General features: G+C 40.3%; 1 protein-coding gene across 1 annotated transcript in view; it reads left to right on the top strand.

The window, feature by feature from the left end:
- Positions 1-23,592, top strand: part of ptpra (protein tyrosine phosphatase receptor type A) — a 29,087-nt gene extending 5,495 nt beyond the window's left edge. The window contains exons 2-22 of the mRNA XM_031277624.2: positions 4,692-4,738; positions 5,014-5,095; positions 5,205-5,642; positions 8,975-9,074; positions 9,276-9,349; positions 9,766-9,902; positions 11,281-11,371; positions 12,021-12,097; positions 12,189-12,225; positions 12,348-12,445; positions 12,963-13,082; positions 13,322-13,488; positions 13,592-13,727; positions 13,841-13,990; positions 14,144-14,237; positions 14,395-14,471; positions 14,641-14,775; positions 15,372-15,497; positions 15,657-15,808; positions 16,419-16,554; positions 19,785-23,592. Of these exons, the coding sequence (XP_031133484.1) occupies positions 4,718-4,738; positions 5,014-5,095; positions 5,205-5,642; positions 8,975-9,074; positions 9,276-9,349; positions 9,766-9,902; positions 11,281-11,371; positions 12,021-12,097; positions 12,189-12,225; positions 12,348-12,445; positions 12,963-13,082; positions 13,322-13,488; positions 13,592-13,727; positions 13,841-13,990; positions 14,144-14,237; positions 14,395-14,471; positions 14,641-14,775; positions 15,372-15,497; positions 15,657-15,808; positions 16,419-16,554; positions 19,785-19,859 (2,523 nt within the window). The 5' untranslated portion in view covers positions 4,692-4,717 and the 3' untranslated portion in view covers positions 19,860-23,592. The remainder of the gene's footprint in view (positions 1-4,691; positions 4,739-5,013; positions 5,096-5,204; positions 5,643-8,974; positions 9,075-9,275; positions 9,350-9,765; positions 9,903-11,280; positions 11,372-12,020; positions 12,098-12,188; positions 12,226-12,347; positions 12,446-12,962; positions 13,083-13,321; positions 13,489-13,591; positions 13,728-13,840; positions 13,991-14,143; positions 14,238-14,394; positions 14,472-14,640; positions 14,776-15,371; positions 15,498-15,656; positions 15,809-16,418; positions 16,555-19,784) is intronic.
- Positions 23,593-25,877: the final 2,285 nt, after the last annotated feature.

Raw genomic sequence — 25,877 nt, 5'->3', positions numbered from 1 at the left:
ACTCTCCATAATAAATGACTACCTTGAATTGATCTTACGTCTTGGCCTTTGGTTGTCATGGAGATATAATTGGACTTCCTTTATATTCTACCTATAAGTGTTCCTTTCACTGTGTGAATGAAATGGCATGGGAACAGCCCAGCTCTTTCACAACTGTGTGATTGCACTGCCATGAGGCCTGCAGTTGGCTGCAAGGCAGAGAAGCAACTGTCGTTATTAGTTGGTTGGGCTCACTGCTTGCATGCACATTGAGCATCAAGTTCTGCTCAACGGTACTGACTTAAAGTTCAATATAGTGCAGAGAAAAATAAAGACCCTTTGGAGGTACTGACATTTATGCATAATTTAGCCATAAAATGTGGTCTGATCTTAATTAAAGTCACTATAATAGACATATACACTATGAAACTAATAACATTCAAATACCGGTAAGTGTTTTCCGAATTGGCATATTTATTAAAAAATTCAAATGGGAAATGGTATGTGAAGCCAGATTTTCCCATCAATGAGTTGAACTTGTAGTATGTGCTTAGTTGTAATTTCATCTTATTTGCCTGTCAACATGGTGAATATCTGTATGGGTGCATCCCTAAAAACTTTAATAATAAACACAGCTTTCTTCAATTAAAGAAATATGCCAATCTACTGAATGCATCAGTATTAAATAAAGATCTTTGCCTGGATAAAATACACTCCAAAGTTATAAAATGTTTTGATGCTCAAAATGCTATGTGCAGATTTTGGTAGTTACTCAACTGGTATTAAGATTTAGCATCCCTGTGTAATTCAAGCTAGTACAGTAGATTCTTCTGATACTGCAGGTAAGCTTAGTGTATAATAAAACTAAGGGGGAAAAAGAGATGATGGAAAAGGAAGAAACCATAGTCAAGTTTGATTTCCATCAAAAATGAAGAAAGTTTTTGTGTTGTGTTTTTCTTATTCCCTCCACTCAAGCTATCGATTCTTGCTCGTTATAGTCTTAAGAAAGCTGTGGCAGTTTGCAGCTTATCCCAAAGGCTTGATCGATGCGCTCTTCCTTGTCTTGAGAAATATTCACATGGTTGCACAACACATGCCCAAAGTCAGAAGAGCGTGAGCACGGCATGACCACCTTTTTGGGTACATTCATTCACTAATAGATGGGCATTTACATGTTTCCTCTGCAGGGAATAGTGTGATAAAGCTGTTGGAAACAAGACATCAAAACATATTTATCTATTTTTTTTATATCATATATCATATTACACCAAGTGAGAGGCTGGATTAAAAGAAAGCAGACTAAAGATTTAAAGGGCTTTATCAATTAAATCTGTTTATGAAACTTAAGATCAAATCAATAAAAGTATGTTTTGTTTTAAAAGAAGGCTGCTTTAGCCATTGTGTATTAGCCATTGAAGGAACATTATTAGAGCCTTATAAAGAAGAGGGTTTTACTTAAATGATATTGTCCTGTATGTTAATGTAATTACACATGCAACCAAATTATTGGAAAAAGTTTCTTAGCTATGTCTGCTGCATCCTTCATGATTTGAGTGTGACCTATACCAACCCATCGTCCAGAGTAGCTTTTTAATAGAGAGCACTGACAGCACAAAACCTAAAAGTGGCACAAATAGAAGCACTTGCCCAGTACCTCTTAAATTAATTATGTCCTCTGCCAACACACAAGTCTGTTAAAAAAATATAATGCATGCATTTTCACACACACAGACACACACACACACACACACTGGAAGACTGCTGCTTCTCAAGAGGCCAAAACACTTTAAAATGCATTTCTAGGGAGTTGTACTCCCAGGTCTACAGTCTCTAGATAAAAACCTATTGGGCTCTCTTGCAGCATTTGTGAAGTGGAGGTTAGAAACAGGACCGGCTTAAATCACTTACACCTACACAGTGACACGTCATCCAGCCTCCCAGGATGGCACGCAGAAAACAATGAGTCATGCTTCATTAAGAAAAGTTTACCCTAAGAAAAGCTTGTTGGTGAACATACCTCAGTCTCTCACGAATTTAGCCTAATACAAATGCCAGATGCCTTTTTATAATGTTAATTCACGCAAAACAGGAATTGTCTGTTGTCTGTATTATATGACATGACTGAAAAGAAAGGAAGCAACATGCACTTTGATTTATGACTTAAAGCGTAACTCTCGGCAAAATGCAACCTAGGGTCTTTTTTATGAATGTACCCGAGTCAAACTTTCGTTTAAAAGCATATTTAGGACGGAAGCGCCACTTTTAAGATGTACCGTATTCTCGTTTTTCGGTCAAATGGCCTTTTGAATGGGAGTGCTAGGGGCACTTTCATGCTAGCCTCAAAATAGCTATTTTACTTATTTTAACACTAAGAAGGCTTGACACAACATGGAACTTTGCTCGAAGTATGCCCAGGGTCTCTAAACCTTAACGAAAGCATTGACAACATTGTTTGTGTACCCACAGTTTACTAAAAGAAAAGGTTTTGAACAACTCACTGTAGCTCTTGTTGTTTCCGGCTGCTACCACCTCGGCAGTCAAAACGAGTCGATAATAAAACAAGTAGCCACAGATTTAGTATATCCCTTGTGCACCGGTGTAGTTAAGGTGTAGAGCCCCTGGTGAAACTTGGAGCAAAGTTCCATGTTGTGTCGAGCCTTCTTAGTGTTTTAAAAATAGCTATTTTGAGGCTAGCATAAAAGTGCCCCTAGCACTCCCATTCAAAAGGCCATTTGACCGAAAAACGAGAATACGGTAAATCTTAAGAATTTACGCTTCCATCCTAAATATGCTTTTAAACGAAAGTTTGACTAGGGTACATTCACAAAAAGACCCTAGGTTGCATTTTGGCGAGAGTTACGCTTTAACAGAAGTCTGGACAAACTACCAGTGTAGAAAGACACAGTGCAACTATAGTACTTTCTGCTTCTTTTTTTTGGCCCACACCTGTCACTCACTGGCAGAATTTAAATATATATTATATGAATTTAAAATACTATTTGGCCAGCATGTACCTGCATCTCATTAACTGTGAAAAATGCCAAGGGTATGTAAAGGCTGTTTTTCTGTCTTTGAGGTGGTTAAGACATAATAGAGTTGAAACAATTTTTTGATTAATCAATTTGTTTTGTTGACAGAAATGTAATAGGCAACAATTTTGGTATTCATTTCAAAAAAAAAAAAAAAAGCCAAAGTTCTCTATTTACAGCTTCTCACATGTAAATAAAAACCATTTTCTGACATTTTATAGACTTAGCGATTCAGCAGTTCATTGACAAAATAATCTGCAGATTGATAATGAAAATAATTAGTTGCAGCCCTAATGGCAATCTAATTCAGTCAGTAAGGTACAGAGAGACAGTTGTGATTCAAGACCCTCCTGTCAAATTTAGAAACATGTCGATGTAGAGAACAGAAGCACATCCTGCTCTCATTTCTCTTTAAATAGTGTGCCAAAAGAAACTTTTCCAAAATCCCTGTAGTGTGTATACCAAAATGGCAGTTGTAGCATTTTGATAATCATACTAAAATCTGTCAAATGACTTCCTAGATTTATCCATTGTTCTTTTTTCTCAAGGCATGAATTGTTTTTTTTGGAAGCAGATATTTGCTGGCTAAACGGATGCATGGATGGGTGACAGAGAGAGAGTGATGGCAACAATTAGATTTGTAGGTTAATAGCATTCTCATTGACAACATAACTTCAGGCTGCAGTCAGAGCCAAACAGCGCTCTGCTAAAACCAGAGTGTAAGTACTGCAAATGAATGAGCTTAGTTGGAAACACCAGGAGATTGGCAACTGGCACTATTAGAGCTTTTAGCGACCAATTTATCTTCTGCCCACTGATGCAATAATCCCAGATGTAAAGTATCAGTTTGTGTGCGGTAGCACTGCAGCATTTGGCTCGGTGCAGTGCTGAAGTATCTCTGTAAACAGTGGCAGACGGTCTGGATTATTCCAGGGTCAGGACCATGGGATTAGGTCCAAGGATTATAACAGTTCAGTCAGGGAGACAACAGCGTTGTTGGCCTCTGGGAGTATACAAAAGACTGACAGTCAGCCAGGCCGACCACCCAGCCGCTGTCATGCTTTCTCCAAGTTTGTCTATCCTCTGGCCTCCAATCGCTCATCCCCATATCTGTGGATGAAGAGCGTCGTAAATGCTGATTCACTGTTGCTGCAGGAATTTAAATGTGACACTAATTCTGTTTTGGTCATGCTCCTGGTGATGAATATATCACATGTAACACACACAGCACATTTTTAGGATGAGACCCTGTTGCAAAAAGAGAAGAGCTGGTGATATAGTTGAATTATGTAACAAGTCTTTTTTTGTTAGTTTTTAACTCATATAAACTATAATTTTAATATAATATAATTTGAAGCACCACATTTTGTAGAATGAAAATATGATATGAGCATATCAACATCAACATGGTAAGCTTCCACTGGAAGTTGCCAGTTAATGTAAAGGATGGTCAAGCCCTAATAAAATTTTAGGGAAAAAACTTGAGTTACGTGCTAACTTCACACCTGTGTCTCTGAATAGACCAAATATGTCTGTCTATGTGTCTCAGAATAATGCTGTCCTACAATTTTTATACTGATCTTGCAAAAAACTTTTTGCAAGGAGTAACATTTAGTAAATAAATTATATGTCGTCTAGACTGTTTAAAGCACAAGAAAATAATGTCTTCTGTTTGCGTTCCAGGACCACGCTGTGCGAATGAGTGATTAATGCCAACTTCGCTTCTTCAGGTAAGTGGCATTTGGCACACACATGGTAACATTATGCAAGTATTTCATTTTCATTTCAAATGTGAAAGCATTAGCTTCCAAAAATGAGCATGTGGGATTAGGATAGAAGATTACAAAAATATATAGTGGATTATACAACACATAAACCCTGAATCTCTTGATCTAAATAAAGACAAAAATTGGGTTCAGTAACTTTTATTATTGATTTGAATGAGGTTTGAGGTTGTTTTGACTAATACCCTCTTGTCCCCTTTTGTTGTGCATCCTCCATGTAGGGCAGAATGGGTGTGTGTCCCCTGCTCCTGCTGCTCGGTCTAGCCCTCGGGGCCTCAGCCCAGGATCATGTCCCCATCACAAGTACGAACCATGTCCACCTATGTCAAATCGCTTAACTAACTCACGGTTTTAGGTTAAAAGGCTCAAAGTGAAAAAATGAAATTATACTTTGCTGTCTTCTTCTTTCCAGGTCCTCCAAATATCACTGCCAAACCCACAGACCCCCCAGCCGCACCCTCCCTCAACTTCACAGTCGCACGCACGCGAGCCCCCACAGGCCCACCCACAACGCTCGCCCCCGCAGTCTTCCCGGTGACGACAATAACAACAACAACAACAACCACAAGCCCAGCTGGTGAGGAGGATGTACAACTGGCGGGTCCCAATGCCACCGGGCGGGTGTTACCAGTCCCTGCTCCCTCACCTCCAGCTCCAACTCATGCCCTCCAGGCACAACCGAGCACCGAGCCTCCCCCTCCTCCCACCCTGGCCGGGGTTGACAACAAGACCACAGCCTCCCCTACAGACACCCTGACTCCAGATTATATTGATGGGGATGTATTCACTGTGGAGACTGAGACCACCACAGAACCTGGGATGGGGTTCACCTCAAATACCAGCCCACTTGGTGAGTGTGCATATTCAGGACACTGTGTGTTTCTTTATTTAGTGTGAGAATATATAATCTCTTTTTATTTCTTTTGGGGGGGGGGGGCATTCCCCCTGAAGCACTATCCCCAGAGTCAAAGAGCAAGGGCTTGTGTGTAAACTTACTTTAATTATGCAGCAGCTTTCTACAGTCATACTGGAACAAATCATAGAAGACACAGAGATGCCAGGTACGCTACCAATGGGAGCCTCAATGGTCCAGAATGCCACGAAGCAACAGAAAGAGATGTTGAGTTGTGATTAGAGAAGCTCTGACTCATTGTATCTTGAATGGAAAAACACCCACCTGCCATGGCGTGGGTTTTGCTATCACTTTGTCCGTGCATAAAACGTACAGCTGAATGAAAGAAGTTACCATTCTTACATTCCCTGCAGTTGTTCAGAGTCATTCAGAGAAGTGTGGTAAGTCACTAAGGCACTGTTCAGCCCATGTGTGTGTTGTACCTAGGTATTTGTGGATTGTGTCATATGTGGGATTTTCTTTGTTGCTTACATTTGAATTTCGCTGTGGCAAGAACTCCAGCTGCTGCTAAAACCGAAAAAATAGACTTGGTGACTGTTCTGTAGTGGTTGTTCTTATCCAAGTTGTTTGTCACTGGCAGATCAACTGTATACAACTGTGTCAGGGAGGGTTTTCCTACTTTGCACACACTATAAGATGACTGCGGTCCTTATGCGTGCTTATGTGTTCCTCCTAAATTGGGTTTGAATTCTCAACACATTTTGGGTGCATTCAAGCATGAATTTAGCCGCCACTTGTCATCAGATCATCCAAGACACATTTTATTGCTACGTGTGAACAGGGCCTAACTGAAGTACAAGTACACAAAAGGTTAAGGGAATTTGGATACAACAAAAAAAACAAAGCGTCATTAGAATACATAAACATCACAGATTGATGGTATACTCTAGAACCACATAAGAGTGTCAGGGTGTTTTTTTGTTGTTGTTCCATCTAGCTGTGTGTTATTCATGCAGGCTGGCAAAGCAGCAGCAACAGCTAGAAAGAGTGAGCAAGTGAGCTTTCTGGTCAAGAGTCAACCTTTAATATTTTAGATAGCTGGACACTTTTCTGCTTTTAGACTCCATTGTAGCAGCGCCGGAAATATCCTGACGTGACATACCTGCATTTGATCAGTCATCCACAAGATTCAGAGTACCGCCAAACTAGACGACCCGGACACTGACGAAAGCTGTTATTTTAATATGAAAATAACCGGCGTTGAGGGAGGATTTATATGCATCGTCTTCATTTTATGGAACATTGCTTTTAGGTCAGTTTAGTTTTTAGCATTACACTTAATTTCAATACTTTAAAACTTAAGAAATGCTCAATCTTTTTTGTCTGTTTACTGACCATCCTAATAAAATCCTTGTAACATGACCCATACCCCTTTCTTTTACATGAATCACTCATATTACATGATTATGGAGAAATACTCAAATCACTATGGAATGTCACTGATTGATTCAGATAGATAGTATGTTAAAGATTTTGAAACTTAAGGGAAGCTGTAGAAGTTCAGATAAGTATTATTCACTTCTGGTCAACATAAACACAACAGATGTGCCCGTAGTGCTAATATGGTCTGTCCATTGTATAACATAATCACCTCATGGGTTCGTAGGTGTTATGTGATTGCTCTATTGTCTCCCGCTGGCCGTCTGTGGACCTCGTGTGGAAAGCTGTGAGCCGTTCTAGATGCCATTAGATCTGTCAAGGCTGTGTCAGTTCCACATGATACCCACAGCCTTTTGTGCTGCTGCTCTGTTCAATGTACACATTGTCCGAGGGTGAACACTGAAAAGTCCTGGGAATTTTGTCTGAAAATGCAACATAACTGGGCGGCGTTCCAAACTGCTTCCCCCAGAAAAGTGCATATGGAGCATGAAGTAAAATGATGCATTCTGTGCAGCATATTTTGTCTGTAACGTTAAGAGCTTTCTTGAATTTTGACTCGGTCAATGGAACAGCTGATTTTGTCATTGCATTGTCATCACCACGCTGCAGTTTTCTAGAAAAATCTCTTCTTTTGTTGTGGCCTCGTGTGTCTTCCAGGCCAGTCATCAGCACACAAACAGCAGCCTGTTTTTTGTACACCAAACTCCTGTTGTTGTTGTTGTTGTTCTGGCAAATGTAACTGTTAGTGAAAAGTCGCCAGGAAGACTAATGGATTGCCTTCAACTCATGCACATGGTGAAAACATATACAAATTGGTCAGCTATTGTAATCAACAGGATGCATCCCAAAGAATGGATAACTTGGTCCATGTAATATCTAATTCGTAGTGTTAAGCCTATGTGACCACAGTGCTTTTTCACCAGCCAGTGGCATCACGTTTTTTGGTTTATGACATAAAGTATGTGATGCAAATATGTGATGTAATATTTCCACTCTAAATAATATATATATTATAAAGATATAATTCACAGCAAACCTCTTAAATGTTTCAGTACTTTATACCATCACCTTGTGTTTGCTGTCATCTTGGGTAAAACCAGTTATAGAAGCGGAGGGTCCACCTTTAGTTAAACTTTGATTTATCGGCTCACTCCAAAGGACAGCTGTCTGTCTGCTGTAGACGGCCAATGAAATATTAACATGGTTAACCATTATGGAAAGGAAAGATGCAGGCCCGTTTTGAAAGAGGCAAAATGTCACTTTATGTCCTTAGCTTATTTTATTTTAACCAACATTCTAACATGTTAACAAGCTGAACATCTGTTTTGTCTTATTGTAAATGAAAACTGTGTTTTTGGGACTCTAAACACCCACTAGACATATCTATTCAATTGTAGATGAAATATAAGTAGATTCATGAATTAGTCAGTAATGTGCATATATCACTCTCATGTCTGCACATTAAATAGAAAGCTGTCGCCACTTAGCTTAGCATAGCATAAAGACTAAAAAAACAGAGAGACTGCTAGCCTCGCTCTGCCACCTATAAAACTCACAAATTAACAGGTTGTCTTGTTCTTTTGTGGTTTTTGGGTTGGTTATATGCTGGACTCTTTCTTGGCTGCACAGAGTGACTGCCTTTTTAAAAAAAAAAAAAAAAAAAAAAGGTATATAACATGTCAGATTTTGGTAGAATCACTCTTCAGTGTTTTGTGTATATTGTATTATTTCTTGATAAACAAGTGTGACAGTAGTAAGATTTAATTAAACATCCACAATTAACATATAACACCCCAAGCTTACACCCTCATTGATTTTCTTTGTTTTGTTAAAATCTAATGCATGGTACAAACAATGTATGTTCCCTTTTCTTTCTGTCTCTGATGTAGACAACAACCAGTCTGATGACATGCCAATCATAGCAGTCATGGTGGCCCTGTCCTCCCTGCTGGTAATCATCTTCATCATCATCATCCTCTACATGCTCAGGTTGGTGAAGTGCAGTCGATTACACACGGCACACTTAGCAAGAGACCTGTGGTGAAGGCCTAAGGTGCTCCTGTTACCATGGCAATGACTGATTGGCATTCAGCTGTGAGACTAACGCAATGTGTGTTTATTTGGGTGTGCGTGTGCATGTGAGAGAGACTGTGTGCATTAATATGCACTTTGATCTGTGTTGATTGGCAGGTTTAAGAAGTACAAGCAGGCAGGAAGCCATTCAAACTCCTTCAGACTGACCAATGGTAGATCAGATGATACAGGTAAAACACCCACACATGCATTAGTTTGTGTCTACTTTTGATTTGTCGCCAAATGTGACCGCATACGCACTGAGCACTAATTTATTTGTTTTTGGTTTCGATCAGCAAATATGTACAGCCAGCTTGACCAAACTTGTTACTGAGTTGTTTCTGATAAGACTTGATTGATCTTGCTTCCCTAACAGATAACATTTTGCAGAAAGCTTTTGTTCACCATGATTACCTAACCAACAGGGCTGCAGTTAGCCCCCTCACGTCAGTGTTGAATCACATCGCCATCTGGTGGGCATCTTTAGAGAAGCCAACTCATTTTCTCACCCTCTTCTCCCATGTCTTTGTCTCCACCTGTCTCACCCCTCCCATTCCTTCCCTCCTCTCCTCACTCTTGCCACCTCCCTTCCTGCTTGTCTGCACAGAACTTCAGAGCGTCCCGCTATTGGCCCGCTCACCCAGCACAAACAGGAAGTACCCGCCCCTTCCCGTCGACAAACTCGAGGAAGAAATGAACCGTCGCATGGCCGATGACAACAAGCTCTTCAGGGAAGAGTTTAATGTATGGCACACTCAAACACACACACACACCCTCTGATAACATACTGATCCTGATATTCACCTTTTGTCCATATCCCTGTAGCCGAAATAAGTGAGTCCCAACCAGGGTTACTTGTAGCCCAGGGCGTATTTCAGTCGCCAGTGGCTGATCGTGGAAATATCCTGGAATGTTTTTATTATTACAAGCGCAACTAATTTGAAAAAATTGAAAGCTTGATTTGATTTAAAAATAGATCCACATATTTGTGTTTAGGGAGTATTAGGAGAAAAATAATCATCCAAAAAAAAGATTACAAATGAATGTGATGCTGATTTTTAGTACATTTATAGTCACAATAACCAGTAAGCCACCAGCTACAGTAGGCTGACTGCACACTACATACCTCCCACCAACCTGACACAGTTTAACTCCTTAAGGTTGCAAAAAGTGTTGCAATTGAGAGTGCATGGAAACTAGTTAGCAAGCTAGCAGAGTTTAAAAAGTTGGCAAAAAACGTATGGATGAATGGTTAAAATGGTTAGCTAAAAGAAGAAAACATTTGAAAAATTAGCTAAAAGTAATGCATAAATGGTTTAAATAGTTAGCTCATATAAATAATAAACAGCTGAAATAATTAGCTTCCATGATGTTATTAGACGTGTGAGATCTCACCTGATTATAATATATAATCAGCCTAATGCTGCAGCACATTTGCACAAAATTACATTTGGGGTTATCTGCATAAAGGCGCTGACACACCAACCCGATAATCGGCCGTCGGACAGTCTGGCGAGGTCGGTGACTCGAGTCTGTTCGGTGTGTTTATCTGAGGAGCTGTCGGCCTTCATTTTGGCCAACCTGACACGTTGCGTCGGCGGGCAGTCGGACTCCATGACCAATCTGATTGGTGGAGTGCTAACCCGGAAATGATGAGCGGAATGAGCGTGACTAACGCCTCTCAAAATCTGACGAAAATCTTTTAAACTGACCTTTGTCGATCTGAAATGAAGACAGATTCAGAAACTGCACGGCCTATTTCTCGCTTAAAATGTTTTCAGAAACACGTTTCGGTGAACTATTTTAGTACAATATGAGATTGTATTCTGAACAAGCCGCCATGACAGTCTGGCTTTGAATTTCCAGAGAAACCAGACCCACGTTACACGTTCGGCATCTCTTCGGGTGTGTTCCGAGGCACTTTTTTTGGCCAACTCGGACTGCCTTTTCTGCCGAAGGTCGCTGTCCGGTTGGTATGTCACCGGCTTTAGACACACAGCGGCAAAAAGATGAAGCCTAAAGGAAATGATGTACAGGGTCACACGGCAGGATTTGAAACTGAAATGCATCTGTCTGCTCTACCTCTGTTATCTAAATGTATTTTTTTTCCCCGTGTGTTTAGTCGCTGCCAGTCTGCCCCATCCAGGCATCATGCGACGCTGCTTCCAAAGAAGAGAATAAAGAAAAGAACAGATATGTCAACATCCTGCCATGTGAGCGACAACAGAACCACGACACTGTCTGACATTAATAAAGAAGCACTCGGTGTAACTGAGTTCTTATCTGCTATTTCAAGCTTTTAGAAACATTACACAGTACACTCATATTTAATATCAAACGGCTGACAACTAAAGACAGTTTACAAAGTGATTTACTGAGTTATATTTAAGTGGGCAGAATGGAAAGATTGTAGTGTACCATGTGTCATTAAAATTCCCTCTCTCATTGTTAGGGATGGGAATCACCAGAGGCCTCACGATATGATATTATCACGATACTTCCCTCATGATACAATATTATTGCAATTTTAAACATATTGCAATAGGCTGCGATATATTGCAATGTATTACCTTTTTTCCAACTTCAAATTTTTCAAATTATGTCCCCAAAGGAAAACTTTGTCAACATCCGTTTTATCTAAAAAGATACATCTCTCTGTTTGTTCATCTCACTTCAATTTTATTGCTGCAAAATGTAATTGTCGAGCAGACAAACTGACCAACACATATATAATGATAGATCAATACTTGGCGGCTGTGTATTGATACAGTATTGCCATGGAAAATATCACGATACTATGCTGTATAGATTTTTTCCCCCACCCCTACTCATGTGCTCCTCCTCCTCTTCATTTTCTCTCAGATGATCACTCCAGAGTGCATCTCTCATCTCTGGAGGGAGTCCCAGACTCTGACTTCGTCAACGCCTCCTTTATAAATGTTTGTATAAGTGCAGCATTTTGCCACAAAAAAGACTATTCTGCTCTAAATATATTGTGTCACAACCTAACATCACTTCTTTATTTCGCAGGGTTACCAAGAGAAAAATAAGTTTATTGCAGCTCAAGGTAAGGATTGTGCCTTCATTGGCAGCCAAGAAACAATGCTGTAGTTTAATTATCAAACAAACTACCTGATTATTAGCTTATTACTTGTCCTTTGAGTTTCTGTATCTGTCTCGGCCTCTCAGGGCCCAAGGAGGAAACAGTAAATGACTTCTGGCGGATGATCTGGGAGCAGAACACAGTCACCATTGTCATGGTGACCAATCTGAAGGAGAGAAAAGAGGTAGGGGAGCAGGAGCGATGATGATGCTTGTGTTTATACACTGTCTTATAAGATGATACAACAGCTTCAAAGGGCACGTATGCATTTTGTATAGAATATACATCCGCTGTTGAGATGTAAAAGAGTGGTTAACCCTGTTTTAAAAGCACCAGGGACCAAAATCACCTTCAACCTCTGCATTGGTTTCATGTTTAACATGTCTTTATTTTCAAAGTAAATGTTTTTATCTATAAAGTTAGTTAAACTGTGATTTTTTTTTTTTTTTTTTAAACCCCCGTGTGAATTGTTGTGCGAGGGCAAGCATGATGAGTCTTTTAATCACGAGTTCACCTGAATCTCTCTTTGCTTTTTCACTATACCCCTTCTGTCATAGATGCAACATAGTTAGAATATTGTTCATTTGGATAACCTCAGTTTTATTCGCACCCTTTTTCTCCCATAACTGAAACAAGTTGATGCTGTTATTGCACACCGCTTTATGAGTGTGCTCGACGTTAAATCACTCTCTGTGTTTCAGTGTAAGTGTGCCCAGTACTGGCCGGACCAGGGCTGTTGGACGTACGGGAACATCCGCGTGTCTGTAGAGGACACAATGGTTCTGGTGGACTACACAATCCGCAAGTTCTGCATCCAACAGGTAATATCTTGTTAGTGTGGGTACCAGGATATACTTGTTTAAGTCTGTGTTCATCCTCCACACATACACAAGAAACACTGGTGTAGTTTGTATCTACAATCATCTTTTGAAAAAGTATCGGGGCACACACTACAGATTAAAAATACATTTGAAACTTTGGATATGATGTCATTTAAATTTAGTTTAGATACTCATTTTGTCGTGGCTTGGTCTATGACCTGGTTGTATTTGTATCTCAGGTGGGAGATGTGTCTGGGAAGAAGCCTCAGAGGCTCGTCACCCAGTTCCACTTCACCAGCTGGCCAGACTTCGGGGTGCCCTTCACCCCTATTGGCATGCTCAAGTTCCTCAAGAAAGTCAAGAATTATAACCCCCAGTATGCCGGGGCCATTGTGGTCCATTGTAGGTAAGTGGATAGAAGCTTACCCTCTTACTTTTGCCTAGTTTGTTGTGTGTCTTTGTTTGCGTGCCACATACAACTCACAACCGGTCATATTTCTGTCTGTCAGTGCGGGCGTGGGGAGGACCGGTACCTTCATTGTGATCGATGCCATGTTGGACATGATGAACACTGAAAGGAAGGTGGACGTGTTTGGCTTTGTCACCAGGATCAGAGCCCAGCGCTGTCAGATGGTCCAGACTGATGTGAGTCCAGTGTCGACACACATGCATTCACTCTCTCCCATGATGCGGTGTTTTCAGCATTTGTTTGTTTTTGGCTTCCAATTTCTCTTCACCACTTTCTCTCTGTCCCACAGATGCAGTATGTGTTCATCTTCCAGGCATTGTTAGAGCACTACCTGTACGGAGACACAGAGCTGGAGGTGACTTCTCTGGAGTCCCACCTAGCCAAACTATACTCCCCCTCACCTGGAGCTGGCTGCAGTGGGCTGGAGGCTGAATTCAAGGTCTGTTTGTGTGTTATAATCTCCCAAAAAATGACATGTATCATACCTCTGCATCTAAACTGTTTAGGGTGAGAACAATTGGTATCCGAAGTTCTTCTGACATATTTATTTTGCAAATGCTCTAAGGCTTAAGTTGTGATCTCTTCTTTTTAGAAACTGACATCCATCAAGATTCAGAATGACAAGATGAGAACAGGGAACCTGCCCGCCAACATGAAGAAGAACAGAGTCCTGCAGATCATTCCATGTGAGTGATGCAGCTGTGGGTTTATACAGTATCAATGTGGCTACACACAGTGATGAGCACCATGATGCACATAATGAAAGTGCAGATGTATAGTCCCTTGGTCAACTCTAAAAGCTTTTCCTCAGTCAAAGTTAATGTTTGTCCTTGCTTCTAACAGATGAGTTCAACAGAGTGATCATTCCAGTCAAACGAGGAGAGGAGAACACAGACTATGTCAATGCCTCTTTCATTGATGTGAGTGTGATAGCAACTGGATAAGAGTGGATCATTTCATTAATGCAAGCAATCAATCGGGTGTTTAAAGTCTGCATTTCTCCCTCCTGCTGTTTATTTTTGTATCCTCCTTTCATCCGTCCTTTCCCCTTGGACCTCACTTCCTGCCATTTCCTGCATCTGGTCACAGGGCTACCGCCAGAAGGACTCCTACATGGCGAGCCAGGGCCCCCTGCAGCACACCATAGAGGACTTCTGGAGGATGATCTGGGAGTGGAGAAGCTGCTCCATAGTCATGCTCACTGAGCTGGAGGAGAGAGGGCAGGTGTGTGTGTCTGTGTGGATGTGTGCGGATACAAACACTCGTATTAGATATCAGGTCAATAACTGGCTAAAATAGAATATTGATATTAGACACTTTACTCAATGCTAACTTGACGCCACCAGTCTTGTATAACATGGTAATAATCTGAGCAAAATGTCTGGATCTTTAGTGGATATCCAGCATTTCTTAATTATGTCATGTATTTAATAAAATGTGATCTAAAGTATTAGTGACCAAGTTATCCAGATGTGTTTAAATGCTACAGCAAAGTAATTGTTGGGAATTGTTGAAGTTGATCAGTCATACCACGAAATCATCTTTGATGGCCAGCACTGGAAGTTTAGAATCCAGTTATTTCCAGCAAACATGGTGGATTTGATGTCAGTTCCCTTCTCACGCTCATGTAATTAACGATTATGGTAGTTCAAATTAGGTTTTCTCTTTAATAGTTATTACTGTTTCGCCATCTGCAGAATTCTATAATTACTATCCGGAGATTTAGATGACATTAACATTTTAGATTTCCTTGAAATGTTCAGAATCTTAGCATGCCGTTAAGCTTGGTAATTTGACCATCTCCATTATGGGTCCTTCAGGAAAAGTGCGCTCAGTATTGGCCTAGTGATGGAGTGGTGGTCTTTGGGGACATCTCCATCGAGATTAAAAGGGAGGAGGAGAGCGAGAGCTACACAGTGCGTGACCTCCTGGTCACCAACAACAGGGTAACGAAAGACTTAATGAAACAAGCAGACGCTCCCAATACAAACACACTAAATGTTGTCAATTAATATTGTGCCTTTTTGAAGGCCTGACAACATACCAACAGCAAACGTTGCAATACTAACTAATCTCTTCCTTTTTGCCGTCGTCCATCTTTCCAGGAGAACAAGGCTCGGGCGGTGCGTCAGTTCCATTTCCATGGCTGGCCAGAGGTGGGCATCCCCACTGACGGTAAAGGCATGATCAACATAATCGCTGCGGTGCAGAAACAACAGCAGCAGTCTGGCAATCACCCCATAACTGTGCACTGCAGGTAAAACACACAGTTTGTTGATGTTTTAACCTGTATGTACCAGTGTAAGAAAAAATGGGAAACAAAGCCGGTGATAATAAGATAATTATATTGATCTTTTGTGTTACTGTTGCACACGGAAATGCTTCTGGCAATCAAGTGTGTGAGTTTGTGTCTGGGACATTGTCGCAGCTATTAAATCACAGGAAAAAACAGCTCAGGAGGATTGTTCTCTTCTTCCTTGTGACATTTGAACTGCTCCCAGAAATAGTGCTATGCTCTTTCTTTTAACATGTGTTCTCACAACAAAGTCTTCTGTGTGTATGTTACACATGCACATGCTGTTGTACTGTATGTTGATGTATGTTCTGCACATTACTTGTGTGTGTGTGTGTGTGTGTGTGTGTGTGTGTGTGTGTGTGTGTGTGTGTGTGAAAATGCATGCATTATATATTTTTAACAGACTTGTGTGTTGGCAGAGGACATAATTAATTTAAGAGGTACTGGGCAAGTGCTTCTATTTGTGCCACTTTTAGGTTTTGTGCTGTCAGTGCTCTTTATTAAAAAGATACTCTGGACGATGGGTTGGTGAAAGTCACCCTCAAGTCACACTGTGTGTGTGTATGTGTAGTGCTGGTGCTGGCCGGACGGGGACTTTCTGTGCGTTGAGTACAGTCCTGGAGAGGGTGAAGGCAGAGGGCATCCTGGATGTCTTCCAGACAGTCAAGAGCCTCAGACTGCAGAGACCACACATGGTGCAGACACTGGTGAGTGGACCTTTGAACCTTAATAGGAAATAACTTTAGATGATTCCTTTAAGGGCCCAATAAGAAACTAGTTAATCTCTGAAAAGAACATTTTGAAAAAGTGAGACATTTGCTCTAATCACATGTATTCATGAACTTGTGATAATCCCTTTTCTAAAAATGCATATGTTGCCCTTTTTTCCTCAAGAAGCAACAGATTGAATTACGAAACCAAAAGCTTGATTTAATACTACTGCTGAGGATGTATTTTCACAGCTGTAATTGTATTTCTCAGCACAGGGTATCTCAACAACTTGGGTATTTCCATTAATATTGGTATTCAAATTGGGCTCTAGCCAAGGAGCAACTAGTGAGATTTTTAACTGTGGAACCAATAAACGTAGAAAGTTGATCCCAGGTGAGAAGGTCGATACTACTCATGTCTGTAAGGTAAATATGTAATTGGATCCAGTAGCTGCTTAGCTTAGCTTAGCATAAAGACTGGAAACAGGGAAACGGCTATCCTGGCTCTAACAAACACGTTATATCTCGTTTGATTATTCTATATAAAAACCAAAGTGTAAAAACAACAATTCGCTGTCTCAAGGTGAGTTATGGGCTGGACTATTTCCCGGCCGACACCAGTTGCTTGGCAACAAGTGGGGGTTACTGGTCCCAGTTAAGTAATAGTCCGACACATAACCCACTCAAACGAGATATGACGTGTTAATTAGTAAGCTTAAGAGGTGCTTTTTCAACTTAGTGTATATTCTTCTGTGTTTTACATCTAGATGCAAAACAATGTTTTAGGAACTTTTAAAATGCATTAATACTTAAAGTGCTCATATTATGCTTTTTGGCTTTTTCCCCATTCCTTTATTGTGTTTTATATACAGTACTGTGCAAAAGTCTTAGGCAGGTGTGAAAAAATGCTGTAAATTAAGAATGCTTTCAAAAATATAAATAATGATTGTTCATTTTTATCAATTTACAAAATGCAAAGTGAGCGAACAAAAGAGAAATCTAAAATCACATCAATATTTGGTGTTACTACCCTTTGCCTTCAAACCAGCATCAATTCTTGTAGGTACTTGCAAAAAGTCAGGGATTTTGTAGGATTACAGTCAGGTGTATGATTAACCAATTATAGTATATAGGTAGTTATACTGCATCAGCAAGGTCTCTCCCAGACAAATATTTCAAAGCGGACTGGTGTTTCGAGATGTGCTGTTCAAGCTCTTTTGAAAAAGCACAAAGAAACGGGCAACATTGAGGATCGTAGACACAGTGGTCGGCCAAGGAAACTTAGTGCAGCAGATGAAAAACACATCAAGCTGATTTCCCTTCGAAATCGGAAGATGTCCAGCAGTGCCATCAGCTCAGAACTGGCAGAAACCAGTGGGACCCTGGTACACCCATCTACTGTCCGGAGAAGTCTGGCCAGAAGTGATCTTCATGGAAGAGTTGCAGCCAAAAAGCCATACCTCCGACATAGAAACAAGGCCAAGCGACTCAACTATGCACGAAAACATAGGAACTGGGGTGCAGAAAAATGGCAGCAGGTGCTCTGGACTGATGAGTCAAAATTTTAAATATTTGGCTGTAGCAGAAGGCAGGTTGTTCGCCGAAGGGCTGTAGAGCGCTACAATAATGAGTGTCTGCAGGCAACAGTGAAGCATGGTGGAGGTTCCTTGCAAGTTCGGGGTTGCATTTCTGCAAATGGAGTTGGAGATTTGGTGAGGATTAATGGTGTCCTCAATGCTGAGAAATACAGGCAGATACTTATTCATCATGCAATACCATCAGGGAGGCGTACGATTGGCCCCAAATTTATTCTGCAGCAGGACAACGACCCCAAACATACAGCCAAGGTCATTAAGAACTATCTTCAGTGTAAAGAAGAACAAGAAGTCCTGGAAGTGATGGCATGGCCCCCACAGAGCCCTGATCTCAGCATCATCGAGTCTGTCTGGGATAACATGAAGAGACAGAAGGATTTGAGGAAGCCTACATCCATAGAAGATCTGTGGTTAGTTCTCCAAGATGTTTGGAATAACCTACCTGCCGAGTTCATTCAAAAACTTTGTGCAAGTGTACCTAGAAGAATTGATGCTGTCTTGAAGGCAAAGGGTGGTCACACCAAATATTGATTTTATTTAGATTTCTCTTCTGTTCATTCACTGCATTTTGTTAATTGATGAAAATAAACTATTAACACTTGCATTTTTGAAAGCATTCTTAGTTTACAGCATTTTTTCATACCTCCCTAAAACTTTTGCACAGTACTGTATTTTTGTGCACTTTATAGGTTAACAACGTGAAAAAGCCTAAAGTCCACCCCAAAGGGACTTACCATCTCCAACAGAAAACACTGTTCACCAACTGCTCCAAACAGCTCTATTGTAGTCCAGCCTTTACTTCTGTGATGGATGTGCGTCACTTTGTAACATACGTTATAATGCTCGCCTAGCTGCTAGCGTGGCACGCCCTCATACTCTGTAACTGACAGCTAGTAGTCCTTACAGAGCTACTGCGCATGTGCGACTCCCAACAAAGATGGAACAGAAGTGAGATGCCTCACTCTGTAGCTAAAACAGAGAGCTCAACACACAGGGTGAAAAGAGGAGCTGCAGCAATGTGTAGTACAACAAATATATGTTAGTACCACATAAACCTTTTCTGGTACAACCTCTAAATACAATTATGAATTAGAGGATGGATACCCGAAAAACCCCGTTCGGACAGAGGCATTGAACATTTTAAATTTAAAAAAGCTTATTATGTAGGTGCACGCCTGTGTTACATGCGCTTGTTGCCCGGTGTGTGCTGATGCGCTCATCTGTTGACATTTTCGAATGCCTTCCTACAGTTGCATAATAACAGCGGGCTTTCCACACAAACAAACGTATGTATCATTAGTATGAGGGAAAAAAAACGAGATTTTAACTGTGTCGGGCTCGGACATAAATATCTTAATGCCTGTCGGGCTCTGGCCGGGTTCGGTTACTGCTCTGTCAGACGCGGGCAGGGCTCGGACAGAAAAATGCGGCCCGATCCCCACTCTATTATGAACCTGAAAATGAGCATAATATGAGCACTTTAAACTACAGCTGTGTGATTGTACTGCTGTCTGTACTGTAAGCCTTTAATACAAGGGATCAGTGATTGATATGTGACAAATTTCAGAAAATTATAGTGTTAGTAGTTCCAACTGACATGGCTGTTTCTCCTGTGCCCTTCCCCATCCTCAGGAGCAGTACGAGTTCTGCTACAAAGTGGTCCAGGAGTATATCGATGCCTTTTCTGACTACGCCAACTTCAAGTAGGAACCTGCCATGGAAGGATGGATGGATGGATGTCTGCATACACTTCATACAAGCATATGCACGCACCAGAACACACACACACATACATTACCATGCAGAAAGCTGCATATTCCCATCTGATGGATTAAAAAAAAAAGACTCATCACAACTTGATCTGTGGATGGGATGAACTGCCCGCAGGAAAAGGGAACCGAGGCCTCGGCCCGGAGGACAGGGCAGCGCAGTCGGACAGACAAAATAACGGAGATGCCTTCTTGAATATTTTGTAATATTGGTCTTGTTAATACAGCCCTTCACCCCTATTTGCTATCCCCCCCCCCATATGTATATATACTTAACTGTGTTGCATGTTATTACTTTGGTTTCAGACACAGTTTTGAGTTTGGCTGCATTTTTGGGTGGCACCTGTAATGTATTTTATTGGTATATATATAAATATATAAATATATATGAATATAAATCCAACGCTTTGGAGGCTAATGTAAAAAATCCAGAGTCGAGGCAATGATGTTTGGATTTTTGTTTTTTACTTTTTAGGGACAGAGACTTAAAACATTTTGGCTTGGCCAGAGCCATGCTAAAGCAACGTGTGTTGTAGCAGAACCCTAAACATTTACAGACAAAATCTGGACAGTTTTTCACTCCTAGACATTCATACAGTACACACACACACACACACACACACACACACACACACACACAAGCAGAGCCATTTGTCTCGACACATATTTAGTTCCATCTATCGAGCCACTTGAAAATGTATCCCCTTTAAGTTTCAGGGGTTCAAAGTTCACAATTGGATATCAGAACCTCTGTGATGTAGCTCATAGACTCAGGTTGACACACACACACACACACACACACACACACACACACACCAAAATCCAGGAGCCATTAATTTGTGTGTGTTTGTTTGAACTAGAGCTTAAGCTAGCAGAGAAGACTGTTTTGACATCACTGTCTTCTATCTGCTGAGTGCCAAAGTCATTCACTCCTTTGGTAATGCGGCTCTGGAGTCTGAAACCATGTTTAGACATTCAGTACAAGACCGCTGTTTTACTGTTCAAGGATCTGTAACCAACACACTGCTGGACTATAACAGGAAGTTACTGAAGTAGAAATAAATACACATTTTTTTACAGCATACATTAAGGAGAATTGGTCAAGCATTTATGTTGAATCTCTAAAATTATTATATTTACAGTATCGTTACAGTATCTGCAGCAATGTTGATCATGTCGACAAGCCAAATCACAAATAACACAATCGCAAGTAACCCCATTATTGCATTATAGAAAACAACGTGTTATATACCCAGCATATTTCTTTTCTTGTTTACAGACGCATGTCAGTATTTCTTGTAGATTGTATTGAGCATTTCTTTTCTGTAGGGTTGTCCTTTGAGTCTGCCTGAATTAACTCACATTTTTTACATCTTTTATATCAGCCTTGCATCATTACGCTGTACTATCACTTTTAAAGAATGAGTCCCTTTTTATTTGCCACCATGAACACTGATGCCGAAGAATGTCTCTTTTAATTTGAATGCTGTTGCTAACGTATTCCTAAAAAATTTATACATTGTTACTTAAATAGTGGTGTGCCATGCCATGTTTGCTCAGTTTTTCTTTTTTTTAATGGCTGTCCTGTGAGGACACGAACACTTGAATTATAGTGGGGGTTTTTTTTCAGATGAGGTCACATTGAGGCTATGCACTCATTTGTGATATTTGATGTCAGTTAACTGCAGGGCTTCAGGTCAGTCATGTCATCTTGTTCAGCTCAGGAAATGATTGATTCCAGAATTGTTTAAATTTACAAATTGAAATGAGTTCATCTCCAAAGCTGACTCACATTTAAATGGTTTGACCTCCCCACCAGAAGAATATTCAGACAGCAAGCCTTGTATGGATTTGAACAGAATTTAATGACATGATATTAAAAATGAGATTTTTTGTAAGAGTTTTCAAGCTATTTCAATGTTTATTTTAACAGAGAACAGCCCCATTATTGTACATAATTACATCCCACAACAGTCTAAATCACACTAACAGTCCCTTATTAAATTACTTTTCCTTACGTGAGGAGCACAATCAATCCTAATTTATTGATAGTGGACGACTATCAATATGCTGATTTATTTTATCATTTTTTTTTAAGGAAGGTTAATGCGTCAATGTTAATTGTTGAACACACTGCACTATTTGCACCAAAAGTAAAGCCCTTAAAAATACGGAACCAAATGAGAGATGAGGTGAGAATGATGATATGGCCTTGAAATCAGAATATGGCAACTATATTAGCTCTTTCAGGTCTCAAAGCCCTGGGTTAAGCCTTCTGTAAGGCCCCTGTAGGGACTTAAAGTAGCAGATATTTTAATTGACCAGTCACTGAAATTGTTGGCTGTTCGTGCATCGTCATTGTCATATCAGGTCTTCTTTCATTTCCATTCATCACAAGTGTCCGAACTATTGGTTAGGTGCCATTATGTTCTTCATGTATTTACTTTGTCACTTATCGTGTCTTTAGTTAACGGAGGAAGGGATGCTTTTTGTTTGCCAATTCTGTCTGTGCTTAAATGACATGGGTTTATTGTGTGTGCTTGAATCGTGACTGTCTCACTGCAATTTGACAGCAAAACATGACACTGTGCCAACCCATGAGACCCACTATTTTGCTATTATAGTGAAGTTAAAAAAGTGCCTCACTTGTAGGTTTTCAAAAACAAAAACATTACATAAAATATGTGCTGCAACCACTGTCATCCTAAAGGCTTTCCTTTGCATTTTCCCAACTCGCATGTATTTTCTCAACTGTCACCTGCAGACCAATGACACACCTCTTTGTATGACAAATCAATAGGGCCAAAACTAAGAGTGGGTCCTTCCTTTTACATTCCCTCTAGTCGCATATCCGTAGATTCCTTAGTTGTGCAGATCAAACTAACATTGAGGTCACTTTTTAAATAAATGCCATCTTGATTAAATGGCTTCATTTAATTCCATATCACTGAAATGTGGTATCCATGACAAGTAATCAATTGTGGGTACCCGAATGTTCAACAGAAAATCATAAATTTTCCCCACAACAAAAACAATTGCATATTTTATGCATAATCACCAAGGGAAACCAAATAGTTGTCTGTGTTTCATATGCCTTTATTCCTGGAGCTTTTCACCAGTGGAGTGTTTTCAATGCCCCGGAGAATTAAAATACATCTCCATTTCTAGAGCGTCGGACTGGAAGAAGACTAGAGTCCAATGTCCTTTATGTCTCCTGTCCAGTTCCACTCTCTGCTGTCCACTTATCGCTTTCTTTTCCTTTTTTACTTTGTCCTAGGACAAAGGCCCACTTGCTTTTGTACATAATGTAAGGTTATTTATATTGCATTCCTGTTTGCTGCCTTGCTTATTATATTTTCTTCTCTCTCCACCCCCCCCCCTTCTTTTTTGAAATAAAAAAGATGTATATTGAACTGTATCGGGACCATTTTGAAATGTATTAGAGATGTTTTGTTTCGGGCCATTTTTAATTTGGTATAATTGTCTTAAGCAAATCCTATTTTTTAATTTGCCAATGTTTGTTTCTAGTGTTTTGTTATTCAACATTTGAATATATGTATATATAATTATATATATATATATATATATAATAAAATTATATATAATTATATAATGCCAAATGGCCTTTCTAAGCAAGATACTGTTCAAACCTAATAAAGAGCTTGACATTTTATCATTTCTATTTCTTATGTATTTAAATGTAACGTTAAACACAGGTGCAGTTACATTACACCTTTCAGACAATGTGTTTTTGCTTGTTTCACTTCAGGACAACCTGATCATTACAGCTCAGTCTACAATGAAGACTAATGGTACAGTGGTGCAAAAATAATTGCCAATCGTTGTGTATGTACCTTATAGACATATGGGTTTTCAATCAGTGTTTAACCCTTCACCCTGATCAATATTCACTAAATAATTAATTACTTGGAATACATTTTAGGAAACATTACATTTACATTAGGGTATAACCCTATTGAATGAACCTGTTATTCAGTTTGGTGGGGTTTAGACAGAGGGATGAAAAGATATCCAGTATAATCCTAAACAACGTGATTACATCCGTTCAGTTTACTCGTCACAAGGACTAGTACTAAGCCAGTTGTATAATGTCTGCTGCAGCTCTGGACGACTTTTCTAGTGTTTGAAAAAATAACCATCCTGATCTCACAGAATTCCGTGAAATGACCCCTTAACTCAAAATCTGTGGCAGTTTCACGGAATCGCCAACAATTCCGTGATGGGCCCACGGAAGAATTCCGTGAAATGAACACGGCCCCTTAAGTTAGGAAATGGTCATGGCAGGAAAACGGGACGGCTGGGTTTAGGAAAACAATAACAGGACACGGGACAACAACAGGACGGTTGAGTTTAGGAAAAGAAGAACGGGACGGTTGCATTTAGTAAAACAAGAAAGCAACAGTTCAGTTTAGGAAATGTAACACGCGGGACATGATCCCCGGTCTCCTGGGTGAAAGTCCTGTGTTGATTTTCGGGCTTTCATACTACTCGCTACCGTAGTCGCTCTTAATGCTATGTCATCTTCTCGTTGACTTTACTTTGGCATTGTTTTCCGTGGTGGCCACACAAAATTTTCTGTTAACAGTTTGTGCTCATTTCACGGAATTCTGTGCGATCAGGCTGAAATAACACTGGTGATGACATCATCAGGGTCAGCTTGAGACTTAAATGATTTAACACAAAGTCTGAAGAACTGAGCATTTAGGAGGTTGAAAGGAAAAGATGGTTTCAAGTTGCATTAAGGGAAATGTAGGATCCAGGAATTTTGGAGCTTGACTCATACTGGAAAGTCAATGTCTGGAAATCCTGGCATTTGCTGCTTCGATGTTGACCATTCTTTTTTTTTTATTCTGTCTCTTGTGAGTCCCTAAACTTTAAGTTTAAGTGACCTTTAACTTTAAAGGAACACGCCGACTTATTGGGACTTTAGCTTATTCACCGTATCCCCCAGAGTTAGATAAGTCCATACATACCCTTCTCTTCTCCGTGCGTGTTGTAACTCTTTCCGACGGCTCCACCGGTAGCTTAGCCTACCAGGGATCCTGAAGGTAATCGGTTCCATCTAGCCTACTGCTCCGAAAAAGTGACAAAATAACGCCAACATGTTCCTATTTACATGTTGTGATTTGTATAGTCACAGCGTGTACAAATAACAACGTCACATGAGACACAGCCATCTTCTAACCGTATATAAACTGGGAACTATATTCTCAGAAACGCGAAGCAGTGCTTCTTCTGCTACTTGGGCGGAGTGATATGCTAGCAGCACCTGAGAAGCCCCGAGCAGAGAGTAGAAATGCTTCGCCTTTCTGAGAATATATATTTCCCAGTTTATATACGGTTAGAAGATGGCTGTGTCTCATGTGACGTTGTTATTTGTACATGCTGTGACTATACAAATCACATGTAAATAGGAACATGTTGGCGTTATTTTGTCACTTATTCGGAGCAGTAGGCTAGTTGGAACTGATTACCTTCAGGATCTGTGCTAGGCTAGGCTACCGGTGGAGCTGTCGGAAAGAGTTACAACACGCACGGAGAAGAGAAGGGTATGTATGGACTTATCTAATTCTGGGGGTTACGGTGAATAAGCTAAAGTCCCAATAAGTCGGCGTGTTCCTTTAAGTGCAATGGTGAATCACTAGAGTACCCCTTTAAGATGAAATGATTAAGGATCAGGAAAACGTTGATCCACATGTTTCTTTAATACATGAATAAACAATTTAGTAACAAACCTTTTACTGTCAAGCTCAATCTGCAGAGGCCCGTGTGGAGGAAATCAAGAGAGGGTTAATTCGACATGCATACCAGCAAGATATTCACACCAGTGTGTTTATCGGTTAAAAGCTTGAAGACATTTTCGTTGAATTAATGCTGTGAAATCTCAGGACAAAATACAAGGTGACAGGATGGTCAGACCTCTGATATTAAACCT

Source organism: Sander lucioperca, chromosome 6 (assembly GCF_008315115.2).
Source record: "Sander lucioperca isolate FBNREF2018 chromosome 6, SLUC_FBN_1.2, whole genome shotgun sequence".
In the NCBI taxonomy this organism is placed as follows: domain Eukaryota; kingdom Metazoa; phylum Chordata; class Actinopteri; order Perciformes; family Percidae; genus Sander; species Sander lucioperca.
Note: the sequence above shows the minus strand (reverse complement) of the source record. Positions and strands in the feature narration are given on the sequence as shown.